Source organism: Herpailurus yagouaroundi, unplaced genomic scaffold (assembly GCF_014898765.1).
Source record: "Herpailurus yagouaroundi ecotype Mexico unplaced genomic scaffold, PumYag 77, whole genome shotgun sequence".
Classification (NCBI taxonomy): Eukaryota; Metazoa; Chordata; class Mammalia; order Carnivora; family Felidae; genus Herpailurus; species Herpailurus yagouaroundi.
Window position 1 is genome coordinate 21,561,245 of NW_024412388.1, and position 19,956 is coordinate 21,581,200.

The 19,956-nt window shown below is 38.9% G+C and overlaps 1 protein-coding gene across 2 annotated transcripts in view; it reads right to left on the bottom strand.

Annotated features, from left to right (window-relative positions):
- TAF12 (TATA-box binding protein associated factor 12) overlaps window positions 1–19,956 on the bottom strand; it is a 33,074-nt gene that overhangs the window by 6,907 nt on the left and 6,211 nt on the right. The window contains exons 2-5 of one of the 2 annotated variants that reach the window (XM_040466849.1): window positions 11,142–11,226; window positions 10,172–10,423; window positions 6,971–7,048; window positions 1,220–1,334 (exon numbers count right to left, since the gene is read on the bottom strand). In XM_040466849.1, coding sequence (XP_040322783.1) covers window positions 1,220–1,334; window positions 6,971–7,048; window positions 10,172–10,423; window positions 11,142–11,213 — 517 coding nt within the window. In that variant the 5' untranslated portion in view covers window positions 11,214–11,226. The remainder of the gene's footprint in view (window positions 1–1,219; window positions 1,335–6,970; window positions 7,049–10,171; window positions 10,424–11,141; window positions 11,227–19,956) is intronic. The other variant, XM_040466853.1, reaches the window with a different exon arrangement.

Consider the following 19,956-nt stretch of genomic DNA (forward strand, 5'->3'; position numbering starts at 1 on the left):
GCATAGACGGAGTGATGCAGCTATATGCAGGCAAGGATTCCTAGCCACCACCAGAAGCTAGGAAAAGGCATGGAAAGATTCTTCCACAGTAACACTGGAGAGATCATGGCCCTGCTGATACCTTGATTTTAGATTTCTGGCCGCCAGAACTGTGAGAGAATAAATTTTGTTTTTTTAAGCTACCTAGTTTATGGTACTTTGTTATGACAGCCCTAGGAGACTAATACATCTTCCTTCAAAACAATCTCAGCCCCGGCCACCACCTGACTTTAATTACGTGAGAAACCCCTTAGCAAAACTGCCTGGCTAAGCCCAGTCACCCCCTGACTTATGAACAAAATAAACCATCGTTATTGTTTTAAGCCACTGTCTTGGAGCAGTTTGTTACCCAATAACACATAACTGGAATATCTGTCCTCTATTACTAATACCAGCAACGTTAACCAGAAGTGTTTTATTTACTCCACCAAGACTACCAGCGTCTCCCTAAGCTATACCTTCCTGACACTGGGAAGGAAGCCTTTTTCAGTAATCAGTCATGGGCTGATCTATACCGAATCCCTCAATCTGCCTCATTCAGTTAGCTTGACTATCTCTGTACTCACAAGACTGTTCACTTTCTTCTGAACTGCATTGTAACCAATGCAGAGTGGGGCTTGTTTATTTCCCAAGTAATTATGGTTATCAATGTTATCTCAGAAAAACCCAAGCTTGAATTTAGTGTAGAAAAACAGAACACAAAATTATATGTATATTATGATTACAATTTGGGGGAGGGGGGCGATGCATAAATAGGCTAAAAACTGGAAGAGAAACACCATTATTTAAATGGTGGAGACATAATTGCTACATTTATAAAACTCTACTTTGTGCCAGGTCCTGTGCCAGTCACTTGACAAACATAACCCGTAATTCTCATGATCACTCTACAGGGATGATATTATGATCTCCACTTTACAAATGAGGAAACAGGCTCTAAGAGAAAGTTGGTAGGAAGGACAAGGTGATACAGACAGAAAGTGGCAAACCCAATGCCTTGGCTCATTCTCCTTACCATGGATGGGTTTCCCTTCTCTATGTAAATCTGCTATGGAATGAATACATACATCCCAGAACCCAATAGCCTAATTCTGACATGAAGGTTCCTCTGACTAGATCTTTCTGGTGGTCCTAAAGGAGTAACAGTGTGAATGCCTCAGGGAGAAACAAGACCACATACCTAGATGCAGCTGGACATCTTTCACCTCCAGGGTGCTGGACTTGCGATGCCGAGCAAGCTGGCAGGCTGCTGTCACCACACTCTCAATAAAATCATCAGCAATCTGCAGCAGCATCTGGGGAAGACAAAAGTGGGGGAGAGTAACCATGACACTGGCAGAGTAGGCTTCTGTTGCTGGGACAACTGTGTCTGCTTGAATCACATATTTAGTCAGGCTTTCTATTAGAAGCCATGGAATCAGCATTTGGGCTAAGGTGAGGAGGAAGAGGAGTGAGAAAAACACTAAAAACACATCAACTCATTAACCAGGTTGAGCACAACTCACACCTTTCTGAGGATGTTACTTTCTGTACTTCCTACCTGGCAGGAATCAATCAGGCCAATCCCTCACTCTCATATTTTCTTCTGAATTAGGTGGGAAAACAAAAGTGAATCTTTATACTTCCTCACTCACAGTCTCCTAAAGCATTTTTATTTCCATTATCTCACCTAGTCCTTATATTAATCCTGTGAAAAAAATGGGGCATGGATTTTATCCTCCTTCTATACAGAAGGATGCTGACTCATGGCCATGCAACTGCTAAGCACCAGAAGCAGGATTCAACTTCCAGGTTCCATGTCCAAATCCTGGGTTCTTACCACTTCATTATCATTTATCCTGGACTATGTGAAGAGTAAAATCAGAATTTGAAGCTAAAAATTGGAGTTTTCATCAGTCAATACCTTGGCCTCCTCTGCTGACCAAAAATAAAATGAATTACAATCATAGACAGGTATACCTTATTCTGTTAGACTATTATTGCATTGTTATCTTTTCTATGAAACCAAATGGATACCATCCACAGAGATGCACAGAGAGTGAGGGAAGGGCAGAGAGAGGGAGAGAGAGAGAGAGAGAGAGAGAGAGAGAGAGAGAGAGAATCCCAAGCAGGCTCCACACTGTCAGCACAAGGCCCAACATGGGGCTTGAACTCACAATCCATGAGATCATGACCTGAGCTGAAGAAAAGAGATGACTAACTGAGCCACCTAAGCACCCCTTTCTCTCTCTTTTTTTTTAAAGTAAGCTTTACGCCCAACATGGGGCTTTGAACTCACCACCCTGAGACCAAGAGTCACATACTCTACTAAATGAGCCAGCCAGGCACCTCCTAACAGAGAGATTTCTGATTAAACATGGCAAATCAAATCCAAAAATGACCTCCTCTCCTTCCCTAAATCCATTAAAATAACAATAAAGGGAAAAAAAGACATATAAATCCACAAAGACAACAGGAGAGAAAAATTTAATAGACACGAGATTCCAATAAACTTTTATTTGTTTATTTTTTGAGAGAGAGAGAGAGTGCATGAGCGAGGGAGGGCAGAGAGGGAGGGGAACAAAGGATCTGAAGCAGGCTCTGTGCTAACAGCAGACAGCCCAATGTGGGGCTTGAATTTACAAACCACAAGATCATGACCTGAGACAAAGTCAGATGCTTAATCAACTGAGCCACTCGGGCACCCCTCCAACAAACTTTTAAAGTAAACTTTTGCCAAGGAGATAACAGAGGAAAAGTGGGATCTGACCTGCAGATGGAATGTACAACATAAGTGCCCATAAAGGGGACACCAATGAGAATTAAACTGATTTGCCCCTTGCAGCCCCCAAAAGATCCAGCTTCTGGAAGTGCTATTTACATAAAAGATTGGGCTGAGGCACGGAACTAAAATCTGAGAAAGTATTACAAGTCTATATACAGACTAGTCCCCATTCCCTCCACACTCCAAAAGCAGCCAAGTGACTCCTCCCCACACATACCAGAACTCAGCAGGTTTATTCCCTAGAACACTGAATAGCCATGGCTCTGGATTAGAATACATCAGACACAGTGATGGCAGGGGAGAGATACAGCCTCTTTCTCTTGCCTTGCTTTCAGGATGTCAGAAGCTAGAGATAAACCCTCCAGATAGGAGCCTGGAGGATTCTTTTCTGGAGATACCAAACGACTCCAGAGAATAGACTTACAGATGCTGAGATGTAGAGATCTTCCAATAAGAAGGCTGACTTGTGGACAAATTATTCTGGAGTGAAGCCAGTGGTTTGCTAAAGCCAGCTGAGAGGAGCTCATAAAAGTCAATTAATTACATGCATTTCTTCACAATCTTGCATTCAGCAACATGTTGATAGCTTAAAATAGGGTATATTGGGAATATTTACACCACAGAAATTAGGAAACGCTACAAATTAGGGCCTTTTCCTCCACCAAATTTGTTGCTAAACATTAACAGTACGTTACTAGATGAAGCCAATCAGTAAATTCTGCTTCACATCAGCTTTTTAGTGGCTCAGTCTTTAAGAACAGATCGTCAAGAACACCAAACATGTGAAGGAAATCTCCAATACTAAAAAGAAAATAAGCAAACCAAGGAGAAAAAAAGGGCCCAGGGGACACTAAGACAATGCAGGGAAAAGAAGAAAATGTCAAAAAATGGAATTCCTTGGAAAGAAAGGTAAGAGAAGATATTACAGCCATAAAATAAGAACAGAGTGGCTTGGGGAAAAAAAGGACCAATTAGAAGTGCCTGGCTGGCTCAGCTGGTGCAAGAGTATGACTCTTGATGTCAGGATTCTGCAAGCCCCACCTTGGGTGTAGAGATTACTTACAAAATAAAATCTTTCCTTTTTTTTTTTTAATTTTATTTTTGAGAGACAGAGAGAGCACGCACAAGTTGGGGAGGGACGGAGAGAAAGGGAGACACAGAATCCAAAGCAGGCTCCGGGCTCCAAGATGTCAGCACAGAGCCCGACTTGGGGCTTGAACTCATGAACCGCGAGACCATGACCTGAACTGAAGTTGGATGCTTAACCAACTGAGCCACTCAGGTGCCCCCAAATAAAATCTTTAAGAAACAAACAAACAAAAAAAGGACTAGTCAACAAGAAAACCTCATAAGAATTCTAATTTTTATAGCAAAAAACCATAAAACTTACAAAGTTTAGAAGATAAACTAAGAAAAATCTCCCTAGCAAGTGGAACTTAGAATTATAAAGAAATGAAAAATAGGAAATCAAAGACAAAAAACCCTAAGAGGACCAATGCAGAAGATTCAATATCCAACCAATTGTCATTACAGAATGAAAGAGCAAAAACAGAGAAGAAATTATCAAAAAACTAATATAAGAAAATGGAAGTCTCACACACTGCTGGTATGAATGTTAAAGGGTGTATGTAGCACTTTGGAAAAACAATTACCACATGACTCTGCAACTTCACTCCTAAGTATATTATCAAGAAAAATGAAAACATATTTCGACATAAAACTTATGCACGAGTTTAAAAAAAAGGAAAAAAACAAAATTTGCACATGAATGTTCATGCAACATTCATAATAACCAAAAAGTGGATACAACCCATCAACTGATGAATGGATAAACAATGGTATGTCCATACAACAGAATAGTATTCTGCCCTAAAAAGAAAAGAGGTACTCATATCTGCTACAGAACTTTAATGAACTTTAAAAACATTACACTAAGTGAAATAAGCCAGTCACAGACACCACATATTATATGACTCCATTTATCTGAAATGTTCAGAAACAGGCAAATCTATAAAGACAGAAAGTAGATTAGTAGTTAGTTGCTTAAGGGCTGTAGGGTTGGAAAAAAATGGGAGTGACTACTAATAGGTAGGGGTTTCTTTTAGGGGTGATGAAAATGTTCTAAAAATGACAGTGTTGAGAGTTGTATAATTCTGTGAAGAGACTAACAACCACTGAACTGTAGATTTCAAATGAGTGAATTTTATGGTATATGAATTATATCTCAATAAAGCTGCTACCCCCTCAACCACTCCCCCATCCTCCCCACACACAAAGACAGCAAGTATTTTTCCCTCTGGTTAAAAAAAATAAAAATGGATGGGGCGCCTGGGTGGCTCAGTCGGTTGAGCGTCCGACCTCAGCTTGGGTCATGATCTCACAGTCTGTGAGTACGAGCCCCGCGTCAGGCTCTGTGCTGACAGCTCAGAGCCTGGGGCCTGTTTCATATTCTGTGTCTCCCTCTCTCTCTGACCCTCCCCCGTTCATGCTCTGTCTGTCTCTGTCTCAAACATAAACGTTAAAAATTAAAAAAAAAATAAAATAAAATAAAAAATAAAAAAATAAAAATGGAATTATACTTTTTTTTTATAATTTGTATTTCCTTTCCTTGTCATTACATACTCTTCAGCAAAGGCAAAACAAATAACAAAAAACTCCAAACCCCAAAATATACAAAATCATCCCAGAATTGAGGCACTCAAGTCCCTAAAATAAAAGAAGGTTCCAGGAACCCAGCACAACAAATGAAAAAAGATAGCACTAAAGCTCATATGAAAATTCAGAATAGAAAAAAAGTAACACTCTAGGGGCACCTGGCTGGCTCAGTTGGTAGAGCATGCAACTCTTGATCTCAGGGTTGAGTACAAGCCTCAGGTTGGGTATAGAGATTACTTAAAAAAGAAAATATTAAAAAAAAAAAGGGGGGGGAAGAAAAAAGACTCTAAAAAACCAAAATTGGGATCAGAATGGCATAAGACCTTTCTGTTTTTCTTTTTTTTTCTCAAGTAGGCTCCATGCCGAACATGGGGCTTGAACTCACGACCCTGAGATCAAGAGTTGCAGGAAGCACCCTGCATAAGATTTCTTAATAGATTTTCAAAGACAATGGAGCAATGCCTTTACAACTGAAAGGAAAAAAATGATTTCCATAATCAAATTCTAAACTCTTTCAAACCAAAAATTAAGTGTGAAGTTAGAATGTAGATATTTTCAGACATTTACTTCTCATCTATCCTTCTTAGACAGTAATAAAAATGTGCTCTAACAAAAAGAGGGAATAAAGTAATAAGAGGATGTAGGATCTAGGAAACAAGAGATCCAAAGAGAGAAAAAAAAAAAAAAGAGCAAAAGGAAGACCCAGGAGAGGTTTGTTCAAGTGACCTAAAATTAATCAGACCAGAAGACGATGGAGGATTCTGGGAGTGAAATCTCCGAGTCAGGAAAGCGGGCGGGGGAGAGACTAAAATCTGCAGATTATTTTTCCATTTGGAAAACAATGTTGATAAAGGGTACACCAGAGGTGATAGCAGAAGTCGAATAAAAAAGGCACAAAAAAAAACTAAATAAAAATGAGTCAATTATCAACTTTGTAAGTAGTACAAAACAGGACTTGGTTCAGTGGTGAACAATATTTACTTGGTCAGAATAATGTAAATACTGATTTCTGAGTTATCTAAAAGTTGTGACAAAACCATATTGGAAAAATGAGGGAAAGGGAAGCATGTATGGATGTGAGTGGTTTAACAAAATTCTGTCAACAGACAGAAATCAAAGAATATCTGTTTCAGTATATTACTTAAAAATATGGAGGAATATTATAGAAACAACTAAAACTGTTGAAAGTGATTGCCTGTGAACAACAAACGAAGCCTTTTTCACCAAGCAAAAGCAGCAGCAGCTGCTAGGTAGAAAGTGCTAGGCATTCTCCTAAGTGATTTGTACAAGTTATTCCAGGGAACCCTCACAATAACCCTGTGGGTAAATAATACCATACCCTGCCAACACAAGAGGAAACTGAGTCAAAAAGCGTACGTGACTTGTCCACAGCTACAGAACTGGTAAGTGGCAGAGCCAACATTCAAATTCAGATTTGTCTGCCTCTAAAGAGCCAATATTCTGTATTAGCTCTCAGGGACACAGATTCTGGGGTTCCCAACCCCACCTTACCTCCTCCACATCTTCATCCAATTGCTCATTAGGATCCACTTCTCTGACTAAGTCTTGTAATTTCTTCTTGGTCAATACCTAAAGTTATTTGGGAGAAGATTTTTTTCAGTAAGTATTAAGGGAGAAAAACCCCTTATTACCCTGTAATGAAGAAAGGCTGTCACTGTGTTGGGTTTAGTTCCTACTTTCCAAAAGTCAGCAGTCTGGCCTACAAGACTTGTATTCTACAAAACTGTACTCTCAAGACAGAAGTAGCCCAGGGAAAGGCCACAAGAGCAGTGTGGCCGAGAGGCCAACATCTGTCAGTTTATTTCTGCTTCATCTCTTTCTCACTATGCCTTACCTTCCCTCTACATTAAATAATTCGCAATTTTCTGACCATCACAACTTGTATGTGCCTCTGTTGCTTTTGGACGTGCTCTTCTACCCTTCTTCCTATCTGCTCAGTCTATGGTGCCTTCTTTCTGCTTTTCCTAGCCCACCCAGGTAAAAGGAACCACTTCCTCCTTTGGCCTCTACTAGACTCTGTGCACCCTTCTATCATTGTATGTAGTTGTAAACTTGCCTGTTTCTTTCTTTCTTTCTTTTTAATGTTTGTTTATTTTTGACAGAGACAGAGTGTGAGCAGGGAAGGGGCAGAGAGAGAGAGGGAGACACAGAATCCAAAGCAGGCCCAGGTTCTGAGCTGTCAGCACAGAGCCCAACACGGGGCTCAAACTCATGGACCCCAAGATCATGACCTGAGCCATAGTCGGCTGCTCAACCGACTGAGCCACCCAGGCACCCCATAAACTTGCCTGTTTCAGACTCAGTAGGCTGAAAGCTCCCTGAGGGCAGGGACCATGTGTTCATCTCCATATAATATTTGTATAAGTGCGTACAACTGTGATCCCTTTTTCAGAGAGGAAATGTGGAAATGTCATGTTACATATATATACCATTAAACAATAATCAAAAGACATACATTAAAATGCTAACCATAAACTGAGAATAAACTGAGGGTTGATGGGGAGTGGGAGGGAGGGGAAAGTGGTGATGGGCATCTAGGAGGGCACCTGTTGGGATGAGCACTGGGTGTTGTATGGAAACCAATATGACAATAAACTTCATATTAAAAAAAATGTTAACCATAGTTATTTTGGGGTGATGGTAAAATTATGGGCTATTTATTCTTGTATTTCTAAAGTTTCTGTGATAAGCATGTATAATCTTGAAAATAAAGAAAAAAGAAACAAATTTTTAAAATACATATTTGTTCATGATTTCTCAGATCTATCCATTCTCCATTCTAACATGACCACTACATCAAGCCTTTACTGCACATCTTGATTTACTACAAAAGTCTTAGACCTGGTCTTCCTCTCAGTCTGCCCCCTTTCCTACCTTTCTTATCCACTTACTACCAAGTTAATCCTCCTATGATATACTACTTTTATTATGTTACTTACTCTTCTATTAAATATTTGCAAAGATTGTCTAATGACTAAAAGTTCCAAAGGAAACTGACTAGTATATGCTCAGTTTATTCTGCCATAATCCAGCCTAAACTGTCTTACCTCCTGCTCTTCTCCAACAGACTACACATTCAACACAAGCTGGCTTCCCAACTATCTGCCCAACCTTCCCCATTCACCTTTACTGGTCCCTCCCCCTATTTTCTTGAAATGTCTCTCCCTCCTATTCCAGCCTACAAGGTTCAAGTTAAGAGATAATACTTATTTCTTATCTCTTGTGGGTCTGCAGAGCAGAATCAGAATCATGGCCAGAAAGTAGGGGGCAGATTTTAGAAGTACTGCAGAAAATTAATGGCAGCAGCTGAATGAACTAGAAGGAGAAAAGACTGGAGGCAATGGTACTTAATTACAGGAATAATGAATAATGAATGCATTAGTTATTTTATTTAGCTATTTTATTTACCAATTATAAAGCATATATATATTTATACATAAAAATATAAAAACCTATCATAGGCAACATGTTATGTTAGTGTGTGTATATGGATGTATGTAAATATACATCACACACATAAACACTATAAACACTGATAAACATTGTACATGATAATTTCATAAAGAACTTCAGAAGTCCAAAGGACAGGGGCGTCTGGGTGGCTCAGATGGTTAAGTGTCTGACTCTTGGTTTTGGCTCAGGTCATGATCTCACGGTTCGTGAGTTCAAGCCTAAGCCTGTTTGGGATTCTTGCTCTCTCTCTCTGCCCCTCCTCTGCTCTCTCACTCTCTCTCAAAATAAGCTAAAGATAAATAAATAAATAAATAAATAAATAAATAAATAAATAGTAAAACTCTTTAAATTTCTTTTAAATTTAAATTTTATTTTTCAGAGAGACAGTGTGAGCAAGGGAGGCGCAGACAGAGAGGGAGACAGAGGACCCAAAGTGGGCTCTGTGCTGACAGCAGCTATCCCGACGCAGGGCTCTGATGAATGGCAAGATCACGACCTGAGCCAAATTTGGATGCTCAACCCACTGAGATACCCAGGCGCCCCCTAACAAACCTATTTAAATTTTTTTTTTCAACGTTTTATTTATTTTTGGGACAGAGAGAGACAGAGCATGAACGGGGGAGGGGCAGAGAGAGAGGGAGACACAGAATGGGAAACAGGCTCCAGGCTCTGAGCCATCAGCCCAGAGCCTGACGCGGGGCTCGAACTCAAGGACCGCGAGATCGTGACCTGGCTGAAGTCGGACGCTTAACCGACTGCGCCACCCAGGCGCCCCTTTTTTTTTTTTTTTTAATTTTTTTTTTCAACGTTTTATTTATTTTTGGGACAGAGAGAGACAGAGAATGAATAACAAACCTATATAGGGCGACTGGGTGGCTCAGTGGGTTAAGCGTCCGACTTCGGCTCAGGTCATGATCTCACAGCTTGTGAGTTTGAGTCCCATGTCGGGCTCTGTGCTGACAGTTCAGAGCCTGGAGCCTGCTTCACATTCTGTGTCTCCCTCTCTCTCTCTCTGCCCCTTCCCTGCTCACACACACTCTCTCTCTCTCTCAACAATAAATAAACAACAACAACAAAATTAGAAAATAAAAAAAATAAAGAAGTCCAAAGGAGGGAAAAGACCTTTTCCAGCTAAAAGGAAGAAGCAGCATCTGAGATAGACAGACATCTCCCAAAGCATTATTGGTTCAAATAACAGATAAGAGGTACCTATAAAGAACCAAAAATAAGAAATGATACCTGATTATTTTCAGGGCTGAGACGCCCTCCAGTCCCAGGAGTGCCTGGTATCTTTACCACTGTAGTGCTATTGGCCATGGAGCCTTGTGGAGGAGTGCTGGCTGGTTCCGGTTTTATGGATGAGAAATTGGAAAGGTTGATTAGGGCTGAGGGGCCAAACTGGTTCATAATCTGCCGAGCTTTGGACTTCAGCTCATAGAGCTTATCAAGATCCTGTTTCTTTTTGGAGCTGTGAGGACCAAGGCCAATCAACTGTAGAAGGAAAACAAGAGAATTAACTCCAGAAACATCTTTAATAAAGGGTAAGTTTTGAAAGTAAACTTATATAAAGTCTCTTGGACTTGAAAGGTCTTTAGGATTTCTGGGATAGTGACCATGTGATACCTGCACATTAAAAATGGACGGAATGAGGAATGTTCATTGCTCTCACCTCATATTTAGAAACTATCTTTTCTCTAAAATCTAAATGAAATAGTCCACAAAATTAAATAAGTAAATGAAATGAGAAATCTTATACAAAAATAAACTAGAATGAGTAAGACATTTTTGAAGACTTCGTAAAAATAGAATACTTGGTTAAGTACTAAATGTGTTATTTTTCAACAGCAAATAATGTTAAATTCAAATAAATCATGGCACAATCACATACTTAAAACCAGTCACAAAACTTCAGAAAACAGATTAGTTCATTTTGGCACTTCAAAACATGCTTAAATCTATGTCAGGGCTATGTCTAATCAACACGATTTTTAGCAACTGTTAAAAGTAAGCTGTTCTTTGTCATCAAGAGCAAATTTTCTCTGAGTGTTAGCAATCTTTAAGTACATGCAGAGTCCCTAGCCTGGAGTAGCCAAGACTCCTAAATTTTAAAGCCATGAGGTAGACTCTGTGGACAGCAGCTTTGGTGTCATCAAGATCAGAAGCACATTTACCAAATTCTGTCAACAGCAGCCTCAACGAGCTTACTTACAGCTATCTGAGTGTCTAGATCTTTAATTACATCAGCAACAGCTGTGAGCCCGGTGAACTGAGAGGCAGCCATTTTCAAAAGCTACCTGTAAATGAACAACTGGCATCAAGCACCACTCTTGCCACAGAACCATTTCAGTTGCATGGCTGGCACATCTTCACGGGCCAGAATCCAAGCAAACTGGATGTGGAGAAACGCATCCATATTCCTGTCTCCTTATTCTTACTCATTACCAAGAGAAATATCTCCATCTCTTTCATACGCAGCTTTTAAAATTAATGAAGATTATAGTAATATAAATTCTCTTCTAATGAAACGGATGTTCTAGCGTTAGGGATAAACTAGCAGCATATGGAAACTTCATTGGCCAAATTGTGAAACTTGAACTTGCAGGAATCATGGCAGTGGTTATCAGAACGTGGTGAAGCTTAGCAACCTAAATGAGCATCTATACGTGTGAACTCTTGCCCCAGTTGCTGAGTTCCTCCCCGACAAACCGTCTAACTTTCTAACATGAGAAATCACCTTTCCTGGTTTACCCTTAAGAAGAGCAACTAACTATGCACTGGTTAAATGACCAAGAGAAACTTGGCCAAGAGTCAGCTGAGGGGGACAGCAGAGCATCAAGATCACTGGTTTGTTTTTTAACCGTATGCACTCCTTCTCTCTTACCCACAAATGGTACCAACAGAAGAATCAGGAGAGGGAAAGACTGAGAATGTGGTTAATAGTTGTTCTGTAATGTTATAAAAACAAACTATTTACCCACAGCAAGTTTTATGAAAGAGACTTATTAAAGATTATCAGTATGTTCACCACACTGAACATATTATACCCTTCAAATAACATTCCCATAACCTTCAAGGGACTTCCCAAAGAGTACTGGGTATTGCTCAAAATAAGTAGAAGACTTTTTTTGTAATAGAGATTTCTGCATAATGGGAATTTCTATAATAAGACCTGTAGACAAGAACACAATCTACACAGCACCAAATATGAATAATCATATGTCAAGTTTGGAATTAACATTAAGGAATAGCTCCAATGACTATTAATGAAATAAGTTGTTTTAATGAAATAAGGGGAATCCATACAATATAAGAAACATCAAAGTTTCTCCCTAAGAAACTAGACTGCAATTTACTGTATTGTTTTGTTGAGAAGCAAACATTACTTCTGCATTTTCAATAATTCTGTTAAGTGAGCTATTTCTTCCATTAAAACAAAACAAAACAAAGCAGATGATAACCACTCATTACCAGACTGACACTGCCCATAGTTTCCTAGACTATTCCTTTATTTGGTTGGATTTAAAACACCGTATTTGGATGGGTGATGATTACATGGATTTACACAATGTGAAAGTCATCACACTGAATATTTAAGATCTGTGCATTTTATTGTATATACAAATTATACCACTATTAAGGACAGGAAACCAAATCACCCAACCCCCACCCAAATAAATAAAGGATTGCACTCTTAGGCATTTATCCCAGAAAAATAAAAACTTGTGTTCCCACACAAACCTATATTCTCATGTTCATAGCATATATCAATAAGGAAAAGATAGATTATTGAATACATGATGGTATATGAGTACATCTGGAAAACATCTGGTTTCGTGTTTAAAATTTAAATATTTGACCCATCTGGAATGAGGGGGGGTATATATATATTCCTCCCTTCATACACTCTTTTATTGCAGACGGATCAAATATTTAAATCTTAAATATAAAATGAATTATCTTAAATGTTAAATATAAAATACTAGAATATAGGAGATTTAAAAAATATTCAGAAATATAACCCTCTCACTTTATTTAAAAAAACTAACCCAAAATGGATCGTATACTTTAATAATATCTAATGTACAACTATAATACTTTTATCAACATGTATTTATTTTTGGGACAGAGAGAGACAGAGCATGAACGGGGGAGGGGCAGAGAGAGAGGGAGACACAGAATCGGAAACAGGCTCCAGGCTCTGAGCCATCAGCCCAGAGCCTGATGCGGGGCTCGAACTCACGGACCGCGAGATCGTGACCTGGCTGAAGTCGGACGCTCAACCGACTGCGCCACCCAGGCGCCCCACAACTATAATACTTTTAGAAAAAACAGGAGAAAATCTTTGGGCTCTAGCTAGACAAGAGTTCTTAGACTTGACACTAAATGCAATCAATAAAAGGAAATATTGATAAATTGGCCTTCATCAAATTAAAAATGTTTCCTATGTGAAAGCCTACGTAGAAAGGATGAAAAGACGAGCTACAGACGAGGAGAAAGTATTTACAAACTACATATCCAACAAAAGACTAGTATCTATAAAGTATACAGAATTCTCAAAACTCAACACGTCTTTTTTTTTTTTAACTAATTCAATTACAAAATGCACAGAAGACCTGACCAGATATTTCACCAAAGTCATACAGATGGCAAATGAAGCACAAGAAAAGGTATTCAACATCATTAGTCATTAAAGAAAGGCAAATTAAAACTGCAGTAAGATGAAACTACACACCTAGAAGTATGCCTAAAATAAAAAATAGTGATAGCGCCAAATACTGACAAGGATGCAGAGAAAATGGATCACTAGCACATTGCAAGTGGGAATGTAAACAGGACAGCCACTCTAAAACAGTTTGCAGTTTCTTAAAAAATCTAAGGATATACTGTCACAGAGAAGCCTAAAGAGACATGAAGACAAATGGAGAAACTAAGATCTGAATAAATGATGGACTTCAGTTAATAATACTGTATTAATATTGGCTCATTAGTTTTAACAAATGCACCATACTAATGTAAGATATTGCTATGGAGAAACTGGGTGTATGGAAACCCTATTACCTTCCCAATTTTTCTGTAAATCTTAACTGTTCTAAATTTTTTCTTAACGTTTATTCATTTTTGAGAGACAGAGCACAAGTGGGGGAGGAGCACAGAGAAAAAAGGAGACACAGGATCCGAAGCAGGTTCCAGGCTCTGAACTGTCAGCACAGAGCCTGACGCGGGCTCGAACTCATGAACCACGAGATTATGACCTGAGCCAAAGTCGGATGCTTACCCCACTGAGCCACCCAGGTGCCCCTAAAACTGTTCTAAGAAATAGTTTATTAAAAAACTAGGGGTGCCTGGGTGGCTCAGTCGGGTGAGCATCCGACTCTATATCTCAGCTCAGGTCATGATCTCATGGTTCATGAGATGAAGCCCTGAGATGGGGTCTGTGTTGACGTTGCAAAGCCTGCTTGGGATTCTTTCAATCCCTCTCTCTGTACCCCTCTCCTGCTCTCGTGCATGCACGTGTGTATGTGTGAGTATGTGTGTGTCTTTCTCTCTCTCTCTCTCAAAATAAATAATCATTTAAAAAAATAAAGTAAAAAAAAAAATTAGAAAAAAAAAGGGGGGAGGGGGTGCCTGGCTGGCTCAGCAGGTAGAGCATGCGACTCTTAATCTCAGGGTCGGAGTTCAAGTCCTACATTGGGTGTCGAGCCTACTCTAAAAAGAAAAAAGGGGAAAAAAGAACAAACCATTAATACACAAAACAACAGGGATGAATCTCAAAAAATATTTAAGCAAAAAAAAAATCCAGTCTCAAAAGAAATACTCTATGATTCCATTTATTTAATTTTTAAATTTGTATTTCATTAAAAAAATTTGTTTTATGTTTTTATTTTTGAAGGAGAGAGAAACAGAGCATGAGAGGGGGAGGAGCAGACAGAGAGGGAGACACAGAATCTGAAGCAGGCTCCAGGCTCTGAGCTGTCAGCACAGAGCCCAACACAGGGCTAGCTAGCACTCAGGAACTGTGAGATCATGACCTGAGCCGAAGTCGGACGCTCAATCGACTGAGCCACCCAGGCACCCCGTATTTGTATTTCATTTTTAAAGTTCATTCATTTTGAGGGGGGCTGCAGAGAGAATGGGAGGAGAGAGAATCTCTCAACTTGGGGCTCAATTCCATGAACCATGAGATTATGATCTGAGCCAAAATCAAGAGAGTCCAACGTTTAACTGATTGCACCACCCAGGCACCCCTGATTCCGTTTATATGAAATTCTAATCTCTAATGATCTAAAAACTAAACTCTAGCAATAGATGGGGCAGAGACTGAACAGGGGTATGGGGGACGTTTGTGAAGTAGATATAAATGCTCTATATCTTGAGGGGGGTGATGCTTACACAGCTGCATACATTTCTGAAAACCCATCAAACTAAATACTTACAATGTGCATTTTATTGTACACAAATTATACCTCAATAAAGTTGGCTCAGAAAAAAAAAAAAACTCTTAATATGCAACTATTACACGACCCAACAACTGAAGTCCTAGGCATTTATCCTAGAGAAATGAGAACTTATGTTCACACCAAAACCTTTACACGAATACTCATAGTAGCCTTATTTGTAATAGTCAAAAACTGCAATCAGCTCAGGTGTCTCTCAAGAAGTGAATGGTTAAACAAACTGGTATATCCAGATCATGGAAAATTACTTATCAATAAAAAGAAAAAAACTTGATACACACAACTTACATGAACCTCCAGAGAATTACGTTGAGCAAAAGACAATACAAAAATGTATTTTTTTTTTAATTTTTTTTTTCAACGTTTATTTATTTTTGGGACAGAGAGAGACAGAGCATGAACGGGGGAGGGGCAGAGAGAGAGGGAGACACAGAATGGGAAACAGGCTCCAGGCTCTGAGCCATCAGCCCAGAGCCTGACGCGGGGCTCGAACTCAAGGACCGCGAGATCGTGACCTGGCTGAAGTCGGACGCTTAACCGACTGCGCCACCCAGGCGCCCCCAAAAATGTATTTATATAACATCTTTGAAATGACAAAATTTTATTTTTTTTATTATTTTTTTCAACGTTTATTTATTTTTGGGACAGGGAGAGACAGAGCATGAACGGGGGAGGGGCAGAGAGAGAGGGAGACACAGAATTGGAAACAGGCTCCAGGCTCCGAGCCATCAGCCCAGAGCCTGGCGCGGGGCTCGAACTCACGGAGTGCGAGATCGTGACCTGGCTGAAGTCGGACGCTTAACCGACTGCGCCACCCAGGCACCCCTGAAATGACAAAATTTTAGGAACAGGAAAGAGATTCGTGAGGTTGTTAGGCACTGAGTAGCAGGGAAGCAGATGTGGTTACAAAAGGGCAATATGAGGGACCTTTGTGATGGAATCATTCAGTGTCTGGACTGTGATGACAGATAAAAGAACCTTTAGGGGCTCCTGGGTGACTCAGTCAGTGAGGTGACCAATGACCAACCAATGACCAACTCTTGACTTTTGTCTCAGGTCATGATCTCGTGGTTCGTGGGTTCAAGCCCCACAATGGGCTGGCTCTTTGCTAACAGTGTGGAGCCTGCTTGGGATTTTCTGTCTCTCTGCCCCTCCCCTGCTTACTCTCTCTCTCTCTCTCAAAATAAATAAATAAACACTAAAAAAAAAAAAAAAAAAAAGAACCTATGAAAGTGACTAAATTGTATAGGACTTAATCCACATACATCCACAAATGAATACAAGTCAACAAATACAAGTAAAACTGGGTAAATCTGAATGAGACTGGTGGATTATATCAGGGTCAATATCCTGATTGTCATATTGCACAACAGTTTTGCAAAATGTTACCACTGGAGAAAACTAGGCAAAGTATACAAGAGATCTCTGTATGTTATTTTTTTTTAATTAAAAAAATTATTTATTTATTTTGAGAGAGAGAGAGAGAGTGGGGAAGGGACAGAGAGAGGGGGAGAAAGAAAATCCCAGCACAGAGCTCAACGCAAGGCTGAAACTCACAAACCAAGAGATCATGACCTGAGCCAAAGTCTGACACTTAGCCCACTTAGCCACCCAGGTGTTCCACTCTGTATTATTTCTTATAACTGCAAATAAATCTACAATTATCTCAATTTTTAAAATTGGGGGAAAAAATTCTCAGCAGTAAATGAAAAGCCCTTCTAAAGATGGCCCAAAGGGGGCGCCTGAGTGGCTCAGTCAGTTAAGTGTCTGACATCAGCTCAGGTCATGAGCTCCAGGATCACAAGTTCCATCCCCACATTGGGCTCTCTGCTGTCAGCATGGAGCCTGCTTCTGATCCTCTGTCACCCTCTCTCTCTGCCCCTCCCCTGCTTGCACCCACTCTCTCTTTGAAAAATAAATAAACATTTTAAAATACATAAATAAAATAAAGATGACCCAAAGCTCAGGAGCCATAAAATACTTGACATGTTCAATTACATAAAAATAAAATGTAATTTTATTTGTCTGACAAATAAATAAAATTTTTAAAAAAACAAAAATAAAATGTCTGCATGGCAACAAACATAATAAAGGACAAAAAGACAAACTAGCAAAAATATATGCAATATATATATCAAAGACAAAGAACTAATTTCTTTTACATATAAAAAATATTTAGACATCAATAGGCACCCAACCACCCAAAAAAAAATTGCAAAAAACAAAACAAAACAAAACAACACAGTACAAGAAATTCAAATAGTTCTTAAAGTAATGAAATTACCTTTATTCTCATTCATAATAAAAACACAGATTAAAACCATTTATTCCTCCTTTGGCAATGATGAAAAAGTTTTACATGTACTCTGAAAATTTTATGGATAGTCATTTCATCTGTTGTTGGAGTGGGGGGAATATAAATTTGTTAGAGGTCTCTATACAGGGCTACTTAGCAATATCTACCAAAATTAAAAAACATATATTGTTTTGACCCCACAGTTCCATGTTTAGCAATTTATATTACGGTTGAACTTCTATGTAAAAATAATACTGTACATACAAGGAATATCAGCCTAAATGTCCATCAAAAGTGATACAGTTAAATAAATCAGGGTATAACCACAATGAAATACACTGAAAAAGAATAAGACTCATGAAAATATTAAGCTAAATGAAAGAATCCAGAGGTACCTGGCTGGCCCAATTGGAAGAGCTGTAACCCTTTTTTGTTTTTGTTTTTGTGTTTTTGGAAGGCAGGAGGTTTATTTTACACCAGAGGGGCTCAGAGGAGATCACTCTCCGAGGTCTGAGCTGGAAGAGCTGTAACTCTTAATCTCAGGGTCATGGGTTCAAGCCCCATGTTGGGTGTAGAAATTACTTAAATAAAAATTCTTAAAAATTAAACAAAATAAATAAAAGAAAGAATCCTGTCACAGAAGACATGTTGTATCATTCCATTTATATGAAATGTCCAGAACAGACACACCTATCAAGACAAGAAAGTGGATTAGTGGTTGCCAGGGCTGAAGCGTAAGGGAGAAGAATAGGGATTGACTGCTAATGGTAAAGGGTTTATTTTAGGAGGGGACAAAATAATCTGAAATTAGATTATGGTGATGGTTGGTTGCATAACCCTGAATGTATAAAAAAGCCATTGAACTGTACATCTGATAATGGTGAATTGTATGATAATGTCAATGACATCTCAATAAAGCTGTTTTTAAAAAATGAAAAAACTCATGAAAGGACCTCTAAAATACACTGTTCATTGAAAATCCAAGGTACAGAATAGTGAGAATAATTTGTTATCATTTCTTAAAAGACATATAACTGTAAATGCATAAATTATTCCTGGAAAGATAAATAAGAAACTGATAACAGCAGTTATCTTGGTAGGGAAGGGAATGGTAGTATCTGGGTGGCCTATGGGACCAAGGTGGGAGAAGATTTACTTTTCATCATATAGCCTAAATTCTGTACCATGTGTATATGCTACCTATGAAAAAAAGAATTAAAGTAGTATTTGGTTTGTTTCCTCTGAAAAAATAGGTAGTTCTGACAACTTTTTAAAATATAACAAAAAAAACAGCAGTAGCAACAATAACGAATTTAACCTATATCTCATACCTTATAAAAAAGCAAACTCAAAACTCATCATACACTTAAAATTAAAAATGTAAAACTACAAAACTTTTAGAAGAAAATATATACGGAAAAAAAAATCTTCATAACTTTGGGTCAGGACAGAGTTCTTACATGTAACACCAAAAGCATAATCCACAAAAGAAAGAAATTGAGGAGTGCCTGGTGGCTCAGTCGTTTAAGCGTATGACTTCGGCTCAGGTTGTGATCTCATGATTTGTGAGTTCCAGCCCCGCACTGGACTCTGCACTAATAGTGCAGAGCCTGCTTGGGATTCTCTCTCTCCCTCTTTCTCTGCCTCTCCCTACTCTCTCTCTCTCTCTCTCAAAATAAATAAACTTTGTGAAAAAAAAAAGAAAGAAATTGATAAAGTGAACTTCACCAAAATGTAAACTCCTGCTCCATAAAAGAAAATAAAGACATGTCATACATGAAGAGAAAATATTAAAAATCACATATCTGACAAATAACTTGTATACAGGTTATATAAAGAACTCTCAAAATTCAACAAGAAAAGTAACAATGCAATTAAAAAATGGACAAAAGATCTGAACAGACCCTATGCCTAAGAAGATATGCAGATGACAAACACATGAAAAGATATTCAATATCATTAGTCATCTGGAGAATGCAATGAGGGAAATGAATAACCATTAAATACTATTAGAATAATTTAAAAATTTTAAAAATAGGGGCGCCTGGGTGGCGCAGTCGGTTGAGCGTCCGACTTCAGCCAGGTCACGATCTCGCGGTCCGTGAGTTCGAGCCCCGCGTCAGGCTCTGGGCTGATGGCTCGGAGCCTGGAGCCTGTTTCCAATTCTGTGTCTCCCTCTCTCTCTGCCCCTTCCCCGTTCATGCTCTGTCTCTCTCTGTCCCAAAAATAAATAATAAATGTTGAAAAAAAATTAAAAAAAAAATAAATTCAAA